This window comes from Phlebotomus argentipes, unplaced genomic scaffold, assembly GCF_947086385.1.
Source record: "Phlebotomus argentipes unplaced genomic scaffold, Phlebotomus argentipes genome assembly contig_5, whole genome shotgun sequence".
NCBI classification, from domain to species: domain Eukaryota; kingdom Metazoa; phylum Arthropoda; class Insecta; order Diptera; family Psychodidae; genus Phlebotomus; species Phlebotomus argentipes.
The window spans coordinates 1,209,687-1,227,306 of record NW_026776165.1 but is presented as its reverse complement, the minus strand read 5'-3'; the positions used below and the strand labels follow the sequence as shown (position 1 = coordinate 1,227,306).

The 17,620-nt window shown below is 42.8% G+C and overlaps 4 protein-coding genes across 6 annotated transcripts; 3 read left to right on the top strand and 1 right to left on the bottom strand.

The window, feature by feature from the left end:
• Positions 1-579: 579 nt before the first annotated feature.
• On the top strand, positions 580-8,897 carry LOC132256127 (uncharacterized). Of its 2 annotated transcripts, none has more exons than XM_059752322.1 (4): positions 580-864; positions 3,586-4,284; positions 6,391-7,685; positions 8,028-8,206. In XM_059752322.1, the coding sequence occupies exons 3-4, from the start codon at positions 6,735-6,737 to the stop codon at positions 8,067-8,069; spliced, it is 993 nt and encodes a 330-aa protein (XP_059608305.1). In that variant the 5' UTR covers positions 580-864; positions 3,586-4,284; positions 6,391-6,734; the 3' UTR covers positions 8,070-8,206. The 2 variants fall into 2 exon arrangements, with proteins under 2 accessions (XP_059608305.1, XP_059608304.1); XM_059752321.1 differs by lacking the exon at positions 8,028-8,206 and adding an exon at positions 8,551-8,897 and having other exon boundaries at positions 604-864.
• Positions 8,898-8,904: 7 nt separating this feature from the next.
• Positions 8,905-9,751, bottom strand: LOC132256128 (protein transport protein Sec61 subunit beta). Its single transcript, XM_059752323.1, has 3 exons — positions 9,523-9,751; positions 9,254-9,459; positions 8,905-9,188 (listed from the first exon to the last, which is right to left on the bottom strand). Exons 1-3 carry the CDS (start codon positions 9,523-9,525, stop codon positions 9,101-9,103), a joined length of 297 nt encoding a protein of 98 aa, XP_059608306.1. The 5' UTR covers positions 9,526-9,751; the 3' UTR covers positions 8,905-9,100.
• Positions 9,752-10,061: 310 nt separating this feature from the next.
• Positions 10,062-10,927, top strand: LOC132265850 (elongation of very long chain fatty acids protein AAEL008004-like). Its single transcript, XM_059766633.1, has 2 exons — positions 10,062-10,122; positions 10,188-10,927. The coding sequence occupies exons 1-2, from the start codon at positions 10,062-10,064 to the stop codon at positions 10,925-10,927; spliced, it is 801 nt and encodes a 266-aa protein (XP_059622616.1).
• A 195-nt stretch (positions 10,928-11,122) lies between these two features.
• On the top strand, positions 11,123-15,938 carry LOC132256126 (eukaryotic peptide chain release factor subunit 1). 2 transcript variants are annotated; one of them, XR_009468201.1, is made up of 7 exons: positions 11,123-11,671; positions 12,218-12,863; positions 12,944-13,099; positions 13,223-13,420; positions 13,495-13,642; positions 13,758-14,248; positions 14,830-15,938. XR_009468201.1 is itself a non-coding variant. In XM_059752320.1 (6 exons), the coding sequence occupies exons 1-6, from the start codon at positions 11,586-11,588 to the stop codon at positions 14,910-14,912; spliced, it is 1,317 nt and encodes a 438-aa protein (XP_059608303.1). In that variant the 5' UTR covers positions 11,131-11,585; the 3' UTR covers positions 14,913-15,938. The 2 variants fall into 2 exon arrangements, 1 of the variants encoding a protein (XP_059608303.1); XM_059752320.1 differs by lacking the exon at positions 13,758-14,248 and having other exon boundaries at positions 11,131-11,671.
• The last annotated feature ends 1,682 nt before the right edge of the window (positions 15,939-17,620 follow it).

Below are 17,620 nucleotides of genomic sequence, written 5' to 3'. Positions count from 1 at the left end.
ATGTTAGCGTTCAATTGGGTCTATTGAATGCAAAACATGTAAATGCTCGATCAAAGAGCATATATGTATGATGACTCAATTAGCATTTCTTTGTGCTCAAAATTATTTTTTTTTATCAACTTCAGATAGAGTGTGTAAATGAGGAAGTAATTTCACTTAAATGGATTATAAAATATTTCGACCAGCCTCACAGTGTGTCCACGAGCTAAATAAACATCTTTTTACACGAGTTTCGCTATTTTAAAACCCACACCATCGTAAATTCTCGTTCGCTCACATTTGCTCCAACAGTCGGATTGTCTTGCATTTTTTTTTCTTCCCACAACGCTATTTTAATGAAATCATGTCCAAGAGGAATGCCAGGCATCGCAGCCTTGCTCCCGGTGGACAATGGGTGAGTCTCAGGAGAGCCGGGCTGTGGATGGACTCACCCGTGGAAGGAGAGCCTTTGGAAGTGACAGAGTCCGGACAAAAGTGGGAGAAGAGCGGCGCAGAAGAGCGTCGCAGTGGTGGAAAAGAGTGAGGGTGTCGCATAGAAAAGCAGGAGTTGAAAGAAAAGGCATCCAGTTTTTCCACAACCTCAGCATACGCCATTTGGCGTCTTGCTCCTCGTCCGTTTGACATTCTCATTCTTCAGTCAAGTGAGTCTCTGTGCAGTGTGCAGTGCAAAAGGCAACTTCCGGGAGCACCTCGGGATCCCGCTGGATTCCATCCTCTGTCCTCTGCGCGCCTGGCGGAACATGATGATATCCTCAGACTACATCCTCCTTTTATTTTATTATTCTGGTTCCTGCAATTGGCATCGAGAGACATCCAAGGTGAAAAAGTAAATTGTTCGCAGAACAGAACAGCACCAAGCAGGAGGTAAATGATACTGAGAATAATGTAGAAATATGGGGGTTGGGGAAAATCAATTTTGCTTTCCGTGCATCGCATTATTCTCTAATTTTATTTATTTATTGCGTCAGAGAGCAAGGAAAATGACTGCGTGTAGGGGGAAATGTAGAAGGGAACGCGTCACTTTTCCTCTTGCGGAGGAAATCCTATTGATTTTCCCAGTCGCATGAAAAATTACCCACAAAAAGAAGGTGATTGAAAAATCGATTCCGACTACGGCAGTGCACACAAGAGGGGAGAGCTCAAGTCGCTTTGCATTGTGCTGTCTGTCCACAGCAAACTGGGGCGTCCTATCTTCATTCGCCCAAAAGCATAAGACAAAGAGGGCAAAATGGACAGTATTCGAACACACTGTGCAGTTTGTGCAGTGAAGCATTCTAGTCTCCTCATTGTAAAGTCCTTTTGAGGAACAAAAGCGACAGGAGCTTTGCATCAGCTTCACTATATACATATGCACGGGGCGACATTAATACAAGGCTGAAGAGAATAATCTCCTGAGCACTGTTTGCACGGTGAAACATTTCGACAGTTTATCATCATGTGGCCAAACTTACAACATTTCTGTCAAAACATTTTGCCATTTGGATTTGAAGTTTCCTATCCTTTGACGCTTTTTTATTTATAACATTTCTCCAAACAAGACCCAAATACCAAATTGAAAGAACGGAATCCAGATTTATGGCGGTACTAATTTGATTTCACCAAACGCAATCCAACATTTGAATAACCGAAGACCTTCATTGATTCTCCCGTGAAAAATTCATCTGTAAATTGATAGTTGGAAGCCATTTTATTAACTCTAAATATAGGTCATCAATCTGACCCTTTTCTATACTGAAAATTGAGCGAATTCCCGTGAAAAGCCACCCCTTCGACATCACGAACGCACTGTTTGGCAACTTCTTGTGAGGTTTGTCAGATTTGACGTCATTCATCTTTGTTGCTGTGGTGAAATCACAATGAGACACACTGTGTAGGGTGAGAATGAAGCCTTCTGACTCATTGAAAACATTCCCACCTCGCATCTCAACCCTGTCGCGACGACTGTAAATAATTTCCCATTATTGCGCAGTGGAAAACATGAAAATAAACATCAGACTATTTAATTATTATCGTTATCACCAATTTGAGATTGTTGCTCTCTTTTTGTAGTGCGATTTATTTTTACAGCAAAATGTCTTTGGCAAATCTTGTCTATTTTTCTTTCAAAATTCCTTCTCTTCTCACGTTATTTTGCGTTGTTGGCACTGAGTGCAGAGCAAAAAGTGCATTTTTGCTGAGGAATAGCAAAACGATATTTACCTTCATTACATAAATTTATGATTATTATCTTGGCAACAATATCTCGATGGAATTCTACCAAATAAGAGATCATAATCGCGCAATAAAGGAGTTTCTAAAAAAGTGAGTCGCAAATGAACTTCGAATTCATAAACAAAGTTATGTGACTCTCAAACAGGGCGATTAAAAGCATTAGGCGACGATGAGGAATATTCCATAAGTGTTTGGCAAATAAAGTAAATCATGATCACGAATAATGTGAAATTAATGTAAGTGTCTGTCATTCGTTTATCATGCACGTTAGCAACAGAATCAACGTGCAAATTTGCTAAAAAACCATCAAAATGGAGGCTTCATTTGTGTGAAATTTATGAAATCAGCGGAAAATCAGCTGATAAGAAAATACGTACGGAGAATTTTCTCGGCCTCATTGACACACTTCTTATCAAGGGAGAATTTTCCACGAAAAAGTGCCTGCAAAAATTGCCTTATCTTGCCAACACAATGGAATTTGCTGCGGTGGGAATTTTTCATGTATTTGCGCATTCAATTAAAGCGTGCCTGTATTTCATGATAATCTCAGCAAATTCATGTCTATTTCAAGAGCCATCGCTTTGTCTGAAATCATTTTTCTGCACATCCGTGCAATTAACCAAGCACAATAAACGCCTGCATTTCAATAGCTGTAAAAGACTGATAAAAGCGATAAATGTCGTTATGCAATTGTACATCAGTGTAAGATTGTGTGTTCATTTGCAAAATTAACGAAGGTTTGATGTCACAACTTTTAATTGATCGCTGAGGAACTATGAAAAGCATAATTGGGAAATACTGTATAACTTACTAATTGCAACATAATTTTATCCTCTCAATATTCAAATTTATGCAAAAAGTTGTAAATTGAGCGCTTCAACATGATTAGAATATTTCATATTTAAACTATGTAGAAAATAGTAATAAATTTATACGCAGTAAAGTAATGTTTAAATATAAAATTTAGAAACATAAACTATCTTTGAGAGGTATTAATTTTAATTGACTCAGTAATGCGATTAGTTAGAGAAACGGTGATTTTGATCTTCTTATCACATTTTCAAGCTCGGAATTCGCATGCTTTTTCTCTATAGCGTCTGGTAAAATCGTTAAAAGGTTGACACACGATCTTCACAGTGACTTTTGGGCTGCGTAAAGCGGATTAGTGGGTTTTGCGGACAAATTCGCGTTAAGATAACGTTCTCCTTGAGCAAATCCACACGCACACACATCAGCTGATTGGGTTGAATGAGAACTTTTTATGCAAAATCCATCAATCGACGCAAATCAATTGCTCAATCAGCGACAGACTAAAGTTCACATCATGAGCTGAGATTGACGCTATGCTTTATGCGACGTTGTGCTCTCTTTTAGCACCTGTTGTTGGGCCGCAGGAGGGGAAGTCGAGCACCTGTTCCCGTCTCATGAGCCATCCTCGCCTTCTTCGTCAGCTACAGCGATCGGCGTCACAACAGAGAAGGTCACGCGGTCACATTCCGAACTCAAGGGATCCTGGGACTCCGTCCCACCCCGCGCAGGGGCGCTCACGCATACAGAAGCGCAGGTCAGCTCGTGTGCACACGGCTCAGCTGAGCGGACGGCGACAGTGTTGGTGTGCTGAGCTGCTGAGGAGGGGATCGTCCGAGTACGACGATAAGTGTGTGTGTCGAGGCTTAGGCGCCGTGATCTATAAATTCACTCAAGTGATTCAGTTGCCTCAGTCAGTCGGACTGGGAGTTTTCTGGAGTGCAAATCGACTGCTTGTCGACAACAGAGGTGATTAAGTGGCTTCACTCTGAAGCTCAGACTCTAATTGAGGGACTTTAAATCCAAGTTGAATCCACACACACTGCAAGGATAGGAGTTTGTGTGAGGCAACAGTTTCTGAACAACCGTAGCCAGTGAGGACACAGCGAAGAGACAGAGTTTCGCTCATTGCAAAGAGAGTTTCGGGAAAGAAAAAAAAACACATCAAAAGACTTTCCCTTTTTTCTTTTGTTACTTCTTTCTTTTCGCGAGCGAAGACGGAGACAACAACAATTTCAGCTTCTGGGGGCTCTGACCATTGTATGGGTAAGTAAATCCACACACTTTCCAATTGGTCACTAACTGTACAAATCATATGATTTCCTCTGTCCAATCTCTAAACACTGGAATTTCCACTTTACTAGTCAAACCTCAGCTTCGTCCAGTTATCTTTAAAGTGGGGAAGAGAGAGAGAGAGAGGCAATTGATATGAGTTTGTTTACTTTTGCTCAGCGAGCGATCCAAAAGATGCCTCGAAGGTTGTTAGCATGGTTGTTTAGACGCAATTGCGACGCAATTTCCGGAGCATTTCGTGCCTCTTTCTGAGTTCATAGCCTCTGAATTAACAGAGACAGCTTGACTCTATGCAAAGAATGTGGGGTGCGTCGCATCTCTGTTATTTGATTGCCAATAATACGCTTATGGAAATCATAATCTGGTTGATTTCAGCGGAAAATCCACGAATATCTGCATAATATGCGCGGGAAATTTACAGTCAGTCTTTTTATCTAAACTTTTGATGAGCAAAAAAGTGAAAAACACCATATTTACTCACTTTTAAAGTTTATTTTGTCCCATCCTCTAATAATTCAAATTGACGTCATCGATTGATTTGTCTCTTTGCTTTTGAGAGCACAAGTTCTAATGGATATCATCTCTGTGCGTAGTGGATTTTCTGGGAATACTTCAAATGAAGTTAAACAAGAAATACCTGACTTTGTGTTATATAAAAACACGATAAATACCGGACAAGACTTTTAATTAGCACTATTTCCTTTGTGCTGTCCTGAGAGTGCGAAGAAGTCCATGGTCTTATTATGAATGCTGTAAAAATGCACAATTTTCAGTATGACGCATAACATCACGTGCGCTGACGCATTCCTGGAGAGCTTCTGATGAAGCTTCTGAATCATTTAATATTGAAATGTGTGTGTCCTGACATATTTGCGTACCAGCAGAAGCCACGAGTGGTATTTCACAATTCTGAGACACATCGTAATTCAGTGGTGCTACAAACATCTGTCTCGCTACAATACGAGATCGCGATGTACTTTGTACCACGCGCGACATTCCTCTAATTGTGCAAGAAACTTCCATTATCTCATGCCTGATAATTTCCGACTCACGGGTGAATTTCTATTCGTCAGAAAAACACAAAGAACGCAGAGGAAAAAACACACATACACCAAGGCATATGAATATGTACTTTGATTTTGGGGTAGAGAAAATGTTCATGCAAGAAGTGTGTCAATTGTTTTGACCTCTTTGAAATCTAAATATGTGCCTAATTGATATGTATGTCTTTCAAATCCAGCCTCTGCCTCTTGCCACCCTGTGTTTGTATTGCTCAACAGGAAATTCACTTGGCATTTTCACGATTGTATTAACACTCCACAAGCAATTGGCTTTTTCTTTGTGTGGCATTCATCTATTTATTCTCCTCTTACACTTGACTATGTATTGAACAATAAAAACTTCCGAGGGTCCAATAACTCAATGCTTGGACCTATAAGTTAGCCACTCAGGCGCCATATTGCCGGTAAAGTCGTGATATTGAAGTAATTCTCAGTGAAAAATTGGCAAGGATTCAGAGCCAGAGAAAATAGCGCTGTAAATTTAAATTTCTCTACACAATGCAGAAATGACTTTCAGTGCTATGAACAACTTGTATAGTTTTCAGCAAAGCCCGTATATTTTCATTTTAAATTTTCAAACAATTCCAAGAGTTTTGCTCATACTTCCATGACAAATTATATTTTCCCTGCCACTTACGTATATTAATCAACATCACTCAAGGGCGAACTTTTTACCGACTTTGCCATGACTGACAAATTCTCCTTGATTTGTGCACAACTTTTTCCAATTCACATCACAGAAGCATTAGAAACTTTTATGTTTGTTAAATTAATTGCAGACAGCATTACTGAATTTGACGTCATGTCAATTCTCTGCGTTTTTATGGTAAAATCTGAAGTATTTCCTAAAAAAAAACAGCTAATAGATGTCACAATTTACTTTTGAGTATTTTCCTAACTTTGCAAACCCCAAAAAGCCCTGATGTTTCTAGGACAGATAAAATTAACTGGATCCCACTTCTGATATGTAAGAAATAGACATATTGGTCTCAAATGGAATTTGCCTTCTTCGTTGCAGAGCGTGAAACCAAGGCGACAAAGCGAGGGGACGAGCCGGGCCTGACCAAGTTGCAGGATCGGAGTGACGTTGGACCTGTGAGTCCCGTATCGAGTGACCGCCAAGATGGTGGCTACGTGCCAACGGTTGGCCGCTGGGGCTGCGAGTGGCCAAGTTGACTCGCCGAAGGGAGCCTTGGGTATGGACTCCCGGTCACCACCAGGGTGGTGGGTTCACCCGCTGCCGCTGGAGTGACACCGGACGACCGTCATGGACCGAGCCAATGCTGCGGCGATGATGGGGCGGCCGCCGAACTGGCCCTCGTGTCCTCGACACGCTGGGCCGCGGCCGACTCCTATCACCTGATGGCGTTCGATCAGCAGAACGGAGCGTGGCCCATCGACCATCCGCTCCCGCTGCCGGCGTGGTCGTCGCGCGAGAGACCGCGTCTCGTGGTGGACAAGGTGTGGCAGTATGAAGAGCTGGCGGCCATGACTGAGACCGTGCTACAGCGCATGCTGGAGGAGACGTTCTACGACACTGTGCACAATTTCCTGGACTTTCATGGCACCTTCAGGGGCTCCGGCGGAGCAGATTTGCGTCTGTTCTTTCAGCACTACACGCCACCCGTGAACAGGCGTCACCACATGTGCGTGAGCCTGGCCATGGAGATCGTCACGAGGCTGGCCGATGTGCTGCCGACCCTGGCCGAGCACCTGTTCATCGTATCCTGCGAGGAAGCCGTGGAGTCCGCGGAGCCCTACATCGCCAACTGTCACAAGGGGCGCTCTCTCGAGGGAGCCTCGCATTCGCTGGAGAAGGAGCACGCCCTGATTGCCGTGCACATCAGCGTGGCTGGCCGAGAAGGACTCATGATCCTGGACCCGGGCTATCACGTGGCACGAGCGGTCACGGTGATGAAGGACCTGTGCTACCCCCACACGGGATGGTTTACGCAGTCTGACGAGCCGCACTGCCGGCGCGAATACTGCTACAGCTACAGTCTGCACAGCACCAACTTCGTGGAGTGGTCCGAGCGCACGACCCGCGGGTCCACGGTCAACCACGAGCTGGCCCTGATCTACGTCGAGCGACCCTACAAGACGGCAATTGATGTGACAGTGCGCAGGAATCTGGTGTACAACTTCCGCTCACTGCTGGCGAGGAATGCAAAAGGACGCGTCTGTGCCGGACTCTACTTCCCTGTCGTTCCCGGACCCGACGCCCAACTGACGCTGTTCTATGATGGCGTCAATAATGCCAGCGTGAAAGCCAAGGTCAAGTTCTCCACTTTCAACCGCCGCGATTCGCTCAAAGTAAGTTTTCAACTACCTCGATCTAGGCTAACGCACTATCTGTCCCTACAGCGAGGCACCGGGGTCTATTTAGTGGATAGAGAAGTTATGATTCTCCAAATTACAATTGATATACTCAAGTTTTGGACATAAAGTACAGAAAATCTTGATTTTTTTTTAAATCTTTAAAAGACTCTTATCTTGAGAGAGAAATAGAAATAGACTTGTAGTCAATAGAAAGGCGGGATTTCAGCCTTGATTTCCCGATTGCCTACAAACCGTACTTTCTGTTCAAGACTATCTTTACTATCTCTACTGAATGAAGTGATTGGAAGAGACATTAAAACCACATTTTTGTTGCAGATTAGAAAAATCATAGGTGAGAAGATGAAGATGATAGATTAAAGCCTTTCTAATCTTCATCCTAGCTTCATCTTTTCTAGCCTATAAACGAGAGATGGTAAAAGTTACACACACTTTACTGCTTCTTTGCTCTAATCGTGGTTTTGGCTTGATTTCAATACATTTTTCTAAGTTTAAAATTCTTCCTTTTGGTGTGTTTAATTTGGTGTAAAGGTTGGAAAACTTTAAAAATTTGCAATGATAAACAAAAAGAGGAAAGAGTGATTTAATGATTTATTGGTGAGTTTTACTTTAATACCTAGAAGTTTAAGTTGAAGATTTTCTGGATTTTCTTCTGACAAAAAGTGTTTTAACTACAATAATTTCCGATTAGTTCGGCAGGAACTGTAACTGTAGTCTTATTTTTTCTTAGTAAATTGAGAGGTTTAACTGAATTGAATCCCGCAAAGTGTCGTCCAAATGTGCTTAGCTATGATATGAAGCTGATTCTTTTCTAATCCTGACCACTTTGTCTCATCTTCAGCTCCCGGAAACCGTTGCCGGCCACGTAAGACAGCTGGCCAAGCAATTGAGGATGGAGTTTGACGAGTTGCTAGGACTTTTGAACGACCTGGCGGACGTTGCTGCTGACCAGAGCTTCGTGCACCAGATCCTGGCCATCAATGAGTCCATCACGGAGATGTCAGCAGACAATTAATGCAGAGCAAAAGAATTTTTCAGCATACACAATCAATGTTTTGGCTTTCTTCTTGGACACTTTCGCAGATCTACACGCAATCCTGGTTCTTTTTCCCCAAGAATACCACCAAACTCTATCTGAATCTATCAGTGTTTTCCCGCTTCTGAAATAAACAACCCCAAAATGCTGAAGACTCTCTTGTTTCTTGTCTTGAGGATCTCTTTATTGAGATTGGTTTTTTAACACATGTTGAAAAAGTCCCAGTCTACCACGGAAAATGCTGGTGATTTACCTGGAGAAATTTCTGGGTGATCAATGAGATGACGATGAATTGGAATTTGTAGATAAATTGAGTCTTTGAGCCGCTTTCCAGCTCATCATTCCGGCTCCTTCTCTACGCCCTCGTGTACTTTCCCCAGATGTGCAGCATGAAGACGGACGCAATGAACAGGAGAGACATCACCAGAACAGGCACAGGTCCTCTAGAAACGCAAAACACATTCAAATCAGTTCCAATTCAGCCTCTTCGCACCACTCTCGGACTTACACTTTGATTCCGGGAGAATCGTCAGTGTAGAATCGCCACATTCCGCCACTTCCACCGCCGGGCGCCCTTGTCCGGCCGGCTGACGAGGACGAGGAGGTGGTCTTCCTCTGCTTCAAGCCACCGCTGGTCGCGCTCCTGGGCGCAGAGGAGGGCTTCGTGGGCGATCTGCTTCCAGCCCCAACGGATGTCGCACTCGGAGCCGATGGCTGGAAAATAGAGGACAGAATGGAATCTCCAGCGAATCCTGCACACACGACAGGCGAACTCACCATGTTTTCTTGCTGTTTTGCACGGGAACTGCTGAAGGAGTGCGGAAAACACTGACTGGAGAAACTCAGCCGGAGATGATTTGGTTACACGTCGACCAAAATGTCAGCAACGTGTCGAGTGGCCGACAATCGACGAGATTTTCTTTACGCGTAGCGTATTTTACCTACTCTGCGTAAAATACATCGACCTCGTGGGTGTAGAAAAATTGAACACTGAAAGTCTGAAGAATGAAGAATATAGGAAAAGTGAGCATTTTTAAATAAAGATATGCAATTTGTGATCATCATTCCAGAATCACATTTTACGGTACATAATTTAGGAATATTTTTTTGTGTAATTACAATATAAAAAAGTAGTAAAAGAAGGAATCGAAGGAACATTGATTGACGGAGAAGAGGAATCAATTGACCTTTCTTAGCATAATTGGTTAATGAGACTTGCTTAATGAGGTGGATTTTTGGCTTATAAAAGAAAACCAAAGAGGAAATGATTTTCCAGAATTTTAAGCGAAATCGCCACGCAAAGACCTGTACACAAAATGTTTCTCATTGTGCGGCGAGTCGTTGAGTTCTGTGACAATTTGGACAAGAATTGGAGTCGTGAGTGTTGCGCGGATGATTTTTGGCGCCAAATCTCTTCTCACATCTCACTTTCTGTGTTGCAGATCCACTGTCGCAGTATCCGATCATCCGGAGTCCGCTGTCCGTGGTGGCAATTGTGGCGCTGTACTTGCTGTTTGTGTACAAATGGGGCCCGCGGATGATGATGGACCGGAAGCCGTTCAGGCTACAGCGCACCATTATTGTGTACAATGTCGTGCAGGTGCTCCTCAATGCGTACATCTTCCTGGAGTCGAGTCACCTGTTCGTGCGCATGTACAGCCTCAAGTGTCAACCTGTGGACTACAGCGTGACGCCGAGCACGCTGCGACTGGCGCGCGTGAGCTACATCTACTGCCTCATCAAGATGTTCGACTTCCTGGACACAGTATTCTTCGTGCTGCGCAAGAAGAGCCAGCAAGCGTCCTTCCTCCACAGCTACCATCACGCCGCCATGGCGATCGTGTGCAGCTTCCTGTACAAGTTCGTAGCCAACAGCCACTTCATCTTCATGGGCATAATCAACGCCTTCGTGCACACCGTTATGTACTGCTACTACGGCCTGGCGGCCGTTAATCCCGACTACAGGAAGAGCATTTGGTGGAAGAAATACATCACGCAGCTGCAGATGTTCCAGTTTGGCATCATCTTCCTGCACCTCACGTCTGGCTTTGTGTCCAATTGCGGCCTGCCCAGGATTCTACTGGCGCTCCTCATGATCCAGACGCTCTTCATCACGCTCATGTTTGGCGAATTCTACTACAAGAACTACATAAGGAAGCGCCCGGCGAAGGCACTCAACTAGAGATGTGATTTAATGATATTCTCGAGATCCTCTATTTTTCTGAGAGAATCCTTTTTTCTATATAGCGCTAAGAGCAATAAAAAAAACACAATTTATCAGACACACGTCCATGGATTTGTCCTACGTAAAAATCCCTACGTTGGGCAACCCGCGAATCGACATTTCCCGCTCAATCTGGCAACACGGTGACTGCAATTTCGCCATCTCTCTTTTATTTGGACGTTCCACATGTTGAAGAATCAGTGCAAGTAAATTCCTAATGTATACGCTCGTACTGTTCAAAATCCGGCGAAAAACCCAGTTCTAAGTGTAGAGCGAGTGTGAACGTTGCATAATCCGGTGGAGGATCACGCGAAGAGGCGCCGCGGAGACGGAAAAGCGCGAGGGAAAAGAGGTTGAATAATTCCTCGTGGGAAGTGGAGAATAGCCATTGGGGCCCCGTTTGTCTGCCGTGTGCCAGAGTGAGACGGCGCGAGAGTACTCTCTTCAAGAACGCCATTTTGCCACGAAACCCTTTTTTTACACGACCCGGAGAGAGACACTCTCCTGTGCACAGCGCGACTGAGGTGTCCAGGAGATTATCCAGTGTGTGTTCACCCGGAGTGTGTGCGGTTCGGTTGATTGAGAAGGAATCATAGGCATCCCAGGGACAGCGAAAATGTCGAACGAGGAGACGTCCGCTGATCGCAATGTGGAGATCTGGAAGATTAAGAAGCTCATCAAGAGTCTGGAGATGGCCAGAGGGTGAGTGCACGCCAGACGTGTGTGTCTTGTGTTGGAAAGGGTGTCGCATTCATGGGGCAAAGTGGGCCTTGGCGGAAATTTTCCCTGAATCACATTTCTCGCGAGCAAGAGAGAGAAAGAGAGAGAGAGAGAGAGTGAGACCGAACTGGCATGAGCCAGACTGCTGTGATTGTGTGCGTGGACGCGATACGAAACGTCACGTTAACGAAATTTTTCCATAGACTTCGCGACAGCGCACAAAATCCATTGAATCTCATTGTGCACGCTCTCTTCAAATCCCCATCGTCCACCTTTCACTGCATTTTCTCCGTCTGGGCAGTGTGCGACATTGCACGAGGAACTCGTGACACGCCACTTGTCCCTGAGTGAAGTCAATGCTGCGCTATTAATAGGGCGCTTTGTAGGGAGGTTTATGTAATGTTTGGTGGTCAAATAGCGGCCAAACACGGTGCAATTGCTGCAATGGGGGATTCTCGCGGGCGGGGCTCTGGAGTGGGCGGAGCCTATTGACAGGTCATCACTAACTCTGCGTCTATTCTATGACAGGAACGGCACCAGCATGATATCGCTGATCATCCCGCCCAAGGATCAAATCTCGCGCGTGAGCAAGATGTTGGCTGATGAATTTGGCACGGCGTCCAATATCAAGTCACGCGTGAATCGACTGTCCGTGTTGGGTGCCATCACATCAGTGCAGCATAGACTTAAATTGTACACCAAAGTGCCTCCAAATGGTCTCGTGATCTACTGTGGAACGATTGTGACGGAGGAGGGCAAGGAGAAGAAGGTGAACATTGATTTTGAGCCATTCAAGCCGATCAATACCTCGCTATACCTCTGCGACAACAAATTCCACACGGAGGCACTCACGGCCCTCCTGGCGGATGACAATAAATTCGGTTTCATCGTGATGGACGGCAATGGAGCGCTATTTGGCACGCTGCAGGGCAACACGCGCGAGGTGCTGCACAAGTTCACGGTGGATCTGCCGAAGAAGCACGGCCGCGGTGGACAGTCGGCGCTGCGTTTCGCCCGGTTGCGCATGGAGAAGCGGCACAACTACGTGCGGAAGGTGGCCGAGGTGGCCATTCAGCTGTACATCACGATTGACAAGCCAAATATCGCCGGACTCATCCTGGCTGGTAGTGCCGACTTCAAGACCGAGCTCAGCCAATCCGACATGTTCGACAGTGTGAGTGATCAGACTCTGATGGGGTTGTTTTGCAGAAGAAGAATCGGTGCTAATTGGGCGTGTTTTGTTTGCCTTTGCAGCGACTGGCCACGCGAATCATCAAACTTGTGGACGTGTCGTATGGCGGTGAGAATGGATTCAATCAGGCAATCGAACTGGCTGCAGAGTCCCTGGCCAATGTGAAGTTCATCCAGGAGAAGAAACTCATTGGACGATACTTCGACGAGATATCACAGGTGAGCTGAAGATTTGGTGAATTTCTTAGACATTTTGGGACAAGAAAGGTCAAAATATCTCTCGTCTCTCGTTTTTCTGCTGTAATATTCGACTAACACCTGTCTTTTTGCTCTTGTTCGCAGGACACTGGCAAGTACTGTTTTGGCGTTGAGGATACTCTGAAGGCCCTCGAATTGGGCGCCGTAGAAATACTAATTTGCTGGGAGAATCTGGATATTCAGCGGTATGTGTTGAAGAATCATGCAAACTCCACGTCAACAACAGTATTGCATTTGACGCCGGAACAGGAAAAGGATAAATCTCATTTTACTGACAAGGAAGTGAGTATTAAATGCGATGGTGAATGTGTCCAGTTCTGTATAATGTGCGTGGCCATCTGGTCAAATGCTTGCAGAGTGGAGTGGAGATGGAGCTCGTGGAGGCACAACCGCTGCTGGAGTGGTTGGCCAATAACTACAAGAGCTTTGGTGCTACGCTCGAAATTATCACGGACAAGTCGCAAGAGGGAAGTCAATTTGTTCGAGGATTTGGCGGGATTGGAGGTAATGATGTGTGTTTACGCACTCTTTATATTTATGCTGTTTAATTGGGCTGCGCCTATAAATTGACATTCTATATATTTCTATTTACGCTGCGCTCCCGCTGTGGATTTGTTAGGCATATTGCGCTATAAAGTTGATTTCCAATCACTCCAAGCGGATGAGCCACTCGATGATGTGGATCTCGATGACTATTAAGAAAAACACACAAACAGACACACACACACACTGACATAATAATATAAAAGAAAAACTATCGAAAAGTATCTCTGAATTAGGTCTACTGCAAAATGATGATTAAAAAAAAATTGTATTGAACCATCCAGTGTCTCTCGATTCTGAGAGGGCAGAGAAAGAGTTGATAAGCTATCTTTAAAAAAGAAGAAGAAGAAGAAGAAATGGTGGCTGAGAGGAAAAGGAAATGTTAGATAAGAGAAAAAGACAGTAATTAAGCGACAAATTAATTTAACGCGACTTTTCGATTGATTTGCATAAATAATAAGATGGTTTTTCCTTGAGTTTGAGTGTGTGTACATTTTCTTTCTTAAAAACGAAAAAAATAAGAATGCAAAAGGGGAAAGTATTCATCTTGTTTGCAACTTTGTTAAGGTATTGTGGAAGACATCATCAAACCATCTCTTGTTTTTTTTTTTTTTTTTTTAGAATATATGTTGAAAGAAAGGACTTTTGAAGTGTGATTCTCATTGTTTTTCAATGTCAAGCAGACTCATTTCAAACTTGTAGCAAGGTGAATTTGAAATATGATATTTTATCAGAAGAGTGATAAATTTTTATCTGAAAGTCTAGAAAAGAATATTTGTAAGATAAATTTTTATGCTCTAGTAGAGACACATTTATTAGAGACACATTTCGTATCGAAGGATCTTATTTTGGATGCCTTAAAAGTATTACATTCATGTGAAATGAGTCGTTGAAAAGCAATTGAGGATGTTTTCAATTTTTATTTTAGTCGTATTCTCTTCTCATTGATTAAATCTACTGCACGTGAATTGGTTTTTCTTCTTCATCTATTCTTATTTGAAGGTGTTTCTTATCCTATAATAGCATTCAATTGTCTTTCTTTTGTAGTATTATTTCGTAAAGTGATTATGATTGATTTCACTTGTAAATCTCCTTTATGCACATGAATTGATTAACATTCTTCTTCTCTTCTTTGATCTCCTCAACAGGTATTTTGCGCTACAAAGTAGACTTCCAGAGTATGCAACTAGATGATATGGATACTGAACTCTTCGATTTAGATGATTACTAAGAATGGAAAAGAAATCGCTGTGAGGATATATTGCGACACAACGTGAAAAAGAGAGAGAGGATTTAAATGCGGAAAGGAAGTAAGGAAGATAAAAAGCAACACTTTGGATTGCGATTTGTGAATATGAATCATTTGTGTTATCAACGTATAAAACAGATATGATTTTTCTGCTGTCTGAAGAGAGAGAGAAAGTTCGTTTTAGGCAAAAGTATGTAGAGAAATTGTGGTGAAACATTTGTGTGTGAAGAGGATGAAAAAAAAAATGTGTGAGAGAATCATTAAAGAAAAAAGAAAAACACAAGAAAATTATACTTACAATACGTACGCTCTGAAGAATTCTACTTATCGCTCAGCATATTTCGAAAGTCACCCTTATTTTGCATTGAGTGCAATAATATTAAAAAAAAATGTTTTACTATCATCCCCAGATTTTTAAGAAAATGTTCATATTTTTAAATGTTCCTCCCCCCCCTTTTTTAGGCACCACAGAGAGAAAACAATGCAGAGCTTTTCACTTAATGAAAGAAAAAAAAACCGAATCGTTCTCTTATCACCTCTGTATAAAGTTATATGAAACAGAAAAATAGAAACAATATAATACGAATTGACAAAAGCGAAAAGTATGATTTTGTAAATAAATGTGGAATATTATATACAAGTATAATGATTATAAATGAAGTAAATCAAGATAAAGTGAAAGGAGAAAGCACACAATTCGATTGCGAACATTTTCCCAGCCACAATAATAATAATAATATTTTGTTATTTAACGAAAAGTGCTAAAAACATGAATTAATTGACGAGATGTGGAGAGTGAGGAGAGAAACTATAAAAAAAAACAGCGTAGTTCGTCAGTGAAGAGGAAAAATCCACTAATTGAAGCTGATTTAATATGTTATTGAACAGAAATCTGATGTGTGTAACATTTAAAAGAAGCAAACTATTTACATTTAATTTGTGTGGCAGCAGCAATTTGGTAAGAAAAAGAAATGAAGAAACAGAATAAACGGTCATTTATACAGAAAACACACTGTGAGTTTGTGCTTTAAGAGTGGAGACGTGGTAATTTAAATGCGGCCTCAATGCTAATGAGCGGGTAAATCCTTCACACGGAACTTCGTCCTGCGTCTCTGAGCGGTGTTGATAAGGCGAAAGTCCTCAAGAATATTGCAACTGGAGAGAGATTTGAGTGTGGCTTGGAGATTACAAAGCAAGTGACGCATCTTCTTGTGACACCTGTTCATGTTTTCCACCACCAGAGCAGTTCATCAGGAGTTTGCCACTTGCGGATATAAAGGATTTTCACGGAGGCGCGTCCTGAGATTGTTTGTACTTTGAAGTTTGTATCTTGTGAATATTAAGAAGTGCGCTTTTGGGAGCTGAGAATGGTTGGAAAATCGATTAATCCAACGACGCCACTGGTAAATCCAAAGTAGTTGATTCCATTTGTATGGGAAAATATTGACAAAAGCGAGCAAAACTGCATTTTGAGATGTTTTGCGCAAACATTTTTCCTTAAATCGGACGTCATCCGTGAAAAGTTATTTTCCAATGCGGAAAAATAGAGCGAAAGACAATATTTTCGTGCTCTCTCACTGGAACCCTTTTAGCCACACGGATTTCATTGTGTTCTCTGACAGACAAGACAAATATTTATTTGGCAGCATATAAATTCCTTATCTACAGCTCTGTATATTTGTCGTCTATCTAGGGCGCGTTATCCTTCTCTGGATAGTCTTCAATTGCTCGCTCAAGCCTTTTTCCCCCAAATTAATCGAAATTAAACCTGTTGAGCGGCCCAATAACAGAGGCATTTCTTGCCCATAAATTAACGACAATGCGAGGGGGAGGGGGGGGGGGGGGGGGAGATGTTGTGCAGGATCTCCGCATCCTTTTTCCTACCTTCCATACATAATCCGGCCGAAGTGGCTCACAAATAGTCGAAAGTTTCGGCTGATCATCAATCATTCATCCAGCGGAAAAGTTCGATTTCTTACACAGAGGGTGTGTGTTTGCTCCATCAGCGATTCAGTGGTGCAAGTAATTGACTTCCCTCGCCAAATTTATTCCCGCATTGTTTCCCAGGCAATGGCTCAAGCACACAATGTGTGTGTGTATCGTGTGTATATTGTGCTCGATATTAATATCAATTGAAATTTCACGAGAGGAAACTTTGCTGTGCAAATGTAGATCAAATATTTGATGAGTCCTGGTGGATAAAGTTTTGCATTTTCGCGCGCTTTTGGGCGATGCAAACATATATTTACATATATTACTCTCCTGGTTTGTATACACATTAATCAACTCAATTACTTTTTCATGATTACCATGGTTCAGTGGTGGAAAAAGGGGTTTTGGGTTCACTGTGCACAAGTCGTATTTAATGTGCGCCTCTTCGTCTCTCCTTCAATACTGTCAACAGATCGATGTGTTTACCCGAGTACACAATAAACTCGGGAGTTTACCATTGGGATAATGGAACGTGCTCCAACACGGGATTTATAGTCACTGGGATACTTTCATAATAATTAAGCCCTTTTCAATGTGAATTCAATTAAGGCAAAACTCCCTATCTAGGCCACTAACAGCAATTCAGTCCACACTTTCTTTTCCCTGATGTGCCTGGCAAAATGGCAAAATGATGGACGAAATGCAGAGAGAGAGAGAGTGTTTGGGAGGAGGTGTATTTAAAAGGGGATTTTTCACAA

Excerpts from the sequence above, each read along its gene's own strand:
- LOC132256127 (XM_059752321.1), top strand. The coding sequence starts at position 6,735 with ATGGCGTTCGATCAGCAGAACGGAGCGTGGCCCATCGACCATCCGCTC. Across the intron at positions 7,686-8,550 it reads ACCGCCGCGATTCGCTCAAA|CTCCCGGAAACCGTTGCCGG; the intron begins GTAAGTTTTCAA and ends TCTCATCTTCAG.
- LOC132256128 (XM_059752323.1), bottom strand. Across the intron at positions 9,189-9,253 it reads GATTCTCCCGGAATCAAAGT|AGGACCTGTGCCTGTTCTGG; the intron begins GTAAGTCCGAGA and ends TTGCGTTTCTAG.
- LOC132256126 (XM_059752320.1), top strand. The coding sequence starts at position 11,586 with ATGTCGAACGAGGAGACGTCCGCTGATCGCAATGTGGAGATCTGGAAG. Across the intron at positions 13,421-13,494 it reads CTCATTTTACTGACAAGGAA|AGTGGAGTGGAGATGGAGCT; the intron begins GTGAGTATTAAA and ends AAATGCTTGCAG. Across the intron at positions 13,643-14,829 it reads AGGATTTGGCGGGATTGGAG|GTATTTTGCGCTACAAAGTA; the intron begins GTAATGATGTGT and ends TCTCCTCAACAG.
- LOC132265850 (XM_059766633.1), top strand. The coding sequence starts at position 10,062 with ATGTTTCTCATTGTGCGGCGAGTCGTTGAGTTCTGTGACAATTTGGAC. Across the intron at positions 10,123-10,187 it reads TTTGGACAAGAATTGGAGTC|ATCCACTGTCGCAGTATCCG; the intron begins GTGAGTGTTGCG and ends TCTGTGTTGCAG.